General features: G+C 35.0%; 1 protein-coding gene across 2 annotated transcripts in view; it reads left to right on the plus strand.

Annotated features, from left to right (window-relative positions):
• Positions 1-3254, plus strand: part of LOC117178386 (protein NDRG3-like) — a 193235-nt gene that overhangs the window by 175612 nt on the left and 14369 nt on the right. For both annotated transcript variants that reach the window (XM_033376045.1, XM_033373222.1), the window contains one exon: positions 1513-1782. In XM_033376045.1, coding sequence (XP_033231936.1) covers positions 1513-1782 — 270 coding nt within the window. The remainder of the gene's footprint in view (positions 1-1512; positions 1783-3254) is intronic.

Here is a 3254-nt window from a genome sequence, read left to right on the forward strand (position 1 = left end):
CACGATAACTTTACGATATTCTTTACTTTACGATATGTCCATGTCGTTAAGGTATCTTTACGATATCGTAAATAAATCGTATGATATGACGATGGCTTTACGGCAGACAGGCAAGTCGAATTCTCTCAGTGAGAAAAGACAAGAATTTCGGGAGCGATCTTAATCAAATAAAAATCTCCGTTAAACGGTGAAATTGATTTCTAGTCGATGCTCCTCGATGATGCATCGCATGATTGAAAATGATGTGAAGGAATTTCAGGTAGAAAACTTTGATTGGTCTAAGAAATGGTATATTGAGTTTAATTTATTTCCGATTTTCGTGCCTTTCAACTTAAAACTACTTACAATTATCTCAGGGGTAAAACTATATGGACCGGAAATCGTAAATTTTAATAATCCAGAAAATCGGAAACTTCATTTATTGTTCCATCCTTTCATCATTTAAATATTTTAATATTTAATTATTTCGGAATTCACTTGTTATTTAGTGAGCAAGCTAAATGGCCTGTGCTTAGGCGGAGGTAGCATGTTTCTATCACTTGGAGATAGGGTTACGCGTGCGAAGTTCTAAAAACTTCATATATGATTTTATGTATAGCGTATGTAGTGTTTATAATTTTTTGGAATGTAATTTAATTTTAAAATTATCCCCATGAGACAAGGATGTATGTCACACAGAACTTCCGACTACTGGTCCAGTGCTTTTCCCTTAAGCTATTAGAGAGATAGAAAAAATAATCCTTTTTCAGAAATACGCGAATTATTTTCCAGGGCCTTATGTTCTTAACGTCTTTTCAGGTTTAACGGAGTTATGAATTACAAAATTTTTAAATTAAATTTTTTTTCTGAAAAAATATCTTCTCCTCGTTTCGCTGGGAAACGATCCTCATTTTCGATCCTCAAACGATCCTTAAAATTTCCGGTTTGATGCTTCTCCCTTAAGGTCCTAGAGAGATCGAAAGAAAAATCCTTTTTCAGAAATACACTCGTTATTTTTCCAGGTGTAACGCAATTAAATTTTTGAAGGAATCTCTATTATATTCAGAAAATAACTTTCGAACAACTTAACTTATTAAGGAAAATCACTGGCAGGCTATTATATAATTGAGTTTGGACTATCAGCAGCTTTTTATTTAGTTTAGTTTGACGTATCGAACCCAGGTTAAATAGGGTTGCTACCTACTCAAATTTGAAATTTTGTTCCTTAAATCTTGAACAGGTTGACCGCCCCCCCCCCCCTCCTTGATGAACCGTTAAACACATGTATTACAATTTTTTAATAGACGGAGACTCAAGCAAGTGTAAAAAGATTTTAAGAGCTTTTCGTGTTACTAAACAAAACGTGTTTGAAAAATATCAATAAAGTATTTTTAACTGATTTAAAGTTATAGATTTAAATATTGTATGTCTAACATGCAGTTCTTAAAGGGAAGTAGAGAAATATCGTTTAACTTTTATTTTGTAATTAAATATGAGATTAAATCTTCATATATATATTTAAAAACATTTTAGGGTACCGAGGAGAGAAATCATGACCTTGTTCAAGTCTACAAGAACTACTTCGAGCTGCGAGTAAATCCAACGAATTTGGCTTTGTTCATCGATAGCTATGTACGCCGCACGGATCTGAATATCACTCGGGAATTAGATCCTACTCGTAAAAAGGAAGGATTAACATTGGATGTGCCCGTAATCAACATAACAGGAGCCCTCAGTCCTCATGTAGATGATACCGTCACATTAAATGGTCGATTGGATCCTGCTAATAGCTCCTGGATGAAGGTTAGTCGCTTTGTTTGCTAGAATACCGGTAAGCAGGCTGAAAAAATTTGAAAATTTTCTGCGAATCCTGAAACCAAAGTCTTACTTTCAGCTTTTAAGCTGTACAAAGAAGTCTTCAAAGGTACTTTATAAATCTATTTGCGTACTTACAAGTACAAAAATATAATATAAAGACTTTAATATATAAAATAAAAAGTTGGATCGAGTAAGGGAATCAATTAACGATTGGAAAAATTTTTCAAGTAAACAGTTCGATACATCTATCTTAAAGAATCTCTCTCGAAATGTACATCTAAAACCACCACTTTTTTTTGTTAGTCTAAACTAACTATTCTGCTGTTTGAGCTAGTCTCTCGATTTAGTATGCATACGCAGTACAAAATACCAAATAAACAGCAGACCGATTTAATAATTAATACTCTAGGGCATGAGATATCTCCAAGGTAACCAAATTTATGTCCTGGGCTAAACCTGCGATATCCTACAGGACGGATATTTGGATATCCCGAAATATAAATAGGATATCTTAATGTTCGTTTGGGGATTATGCCAAAATTTTGATATGGGATGTCCCAGGAATGTCGTGAAACCACTACATTACATTTGATCACACAAAACCATATACACCAGATCTGTGAGTCGGATTGATAGAATTTAAAAAGGCTTCTGGTATTCTAAACTTAATCAAATGTATTTTCTCGCGCTTACCTAATAAATCATACTTTTAATGAGATTTCTGGTGTAGGTGGCCGGAAGCGTCCTCTATATTTGCCAAACTTGGTAACCCAGTGGACACAAAACTATGAAAATCCCAAGAACGTCCTTAGTACGTTCGTAGGACGTCCTATGTCAAGCAAATCAACGTCTCTAAGACATCCAATGTCCTAAAGATGATCTAAAGACGTCTTATAGACATGAACGTTCTCAGGACATCTTTTTTACTGACATTAAACATTTTAAGAGCATCCCTAGGATGACTAAAAGACATGTTATAAAAGACGTCTTAGGGATGTCCAAAAGACGTCTCAAGGACATCCTTAATTTTTTCCCCATTGGGAAGAGAACTGCTTGAGATTGTACACGTGTTTTATCCGAAGCTTCTGGGCACACATGGGGTGCATCTCATGTCCAGAACGAACCTTTTTATCAGCAAAAATTACGTTTCTCTAATTCACATTAATGTGCGCTGAGGCCCACGCCTTTCAATGTTCCGTGTGCTGTTGTCTGAACAAAGGTTTCGTTATCGTGCTGCGCGATCCAAGTCCCAACTCATGTAAGGGACCTTTCACCTATTTTCTTTGAACTGACTTCTATCTTTCTTTTTTACCATTTAAAAAATCTAAAATTAAAAAAATTATTATTAATTTTAAAATTACACAGGCCAACAATTCTCAGAACCAGAGACCAGACCTACTATACCCAAAGGTTTTTGCTGCGCTGAATCCGAATCTGACCTCAGAAAAATTCCATCA

Source organism: Belonocnema kinseyi, chromosome 1 (genome assembly GCF_010883055.1).
Source record: "Belonocnema kinseyi isolate 2016_QV_RU_SX_M_011 chromosome 1, B_treatae_v1, whole genome shotgun sequence".
Classification (NCBI taxonomy): Eukaryota; Metazoa; Arthropoda; class Insecta; order Hymenoptera; family Cynipidae; genus Belonocnema; species Belonocnema kinseyi.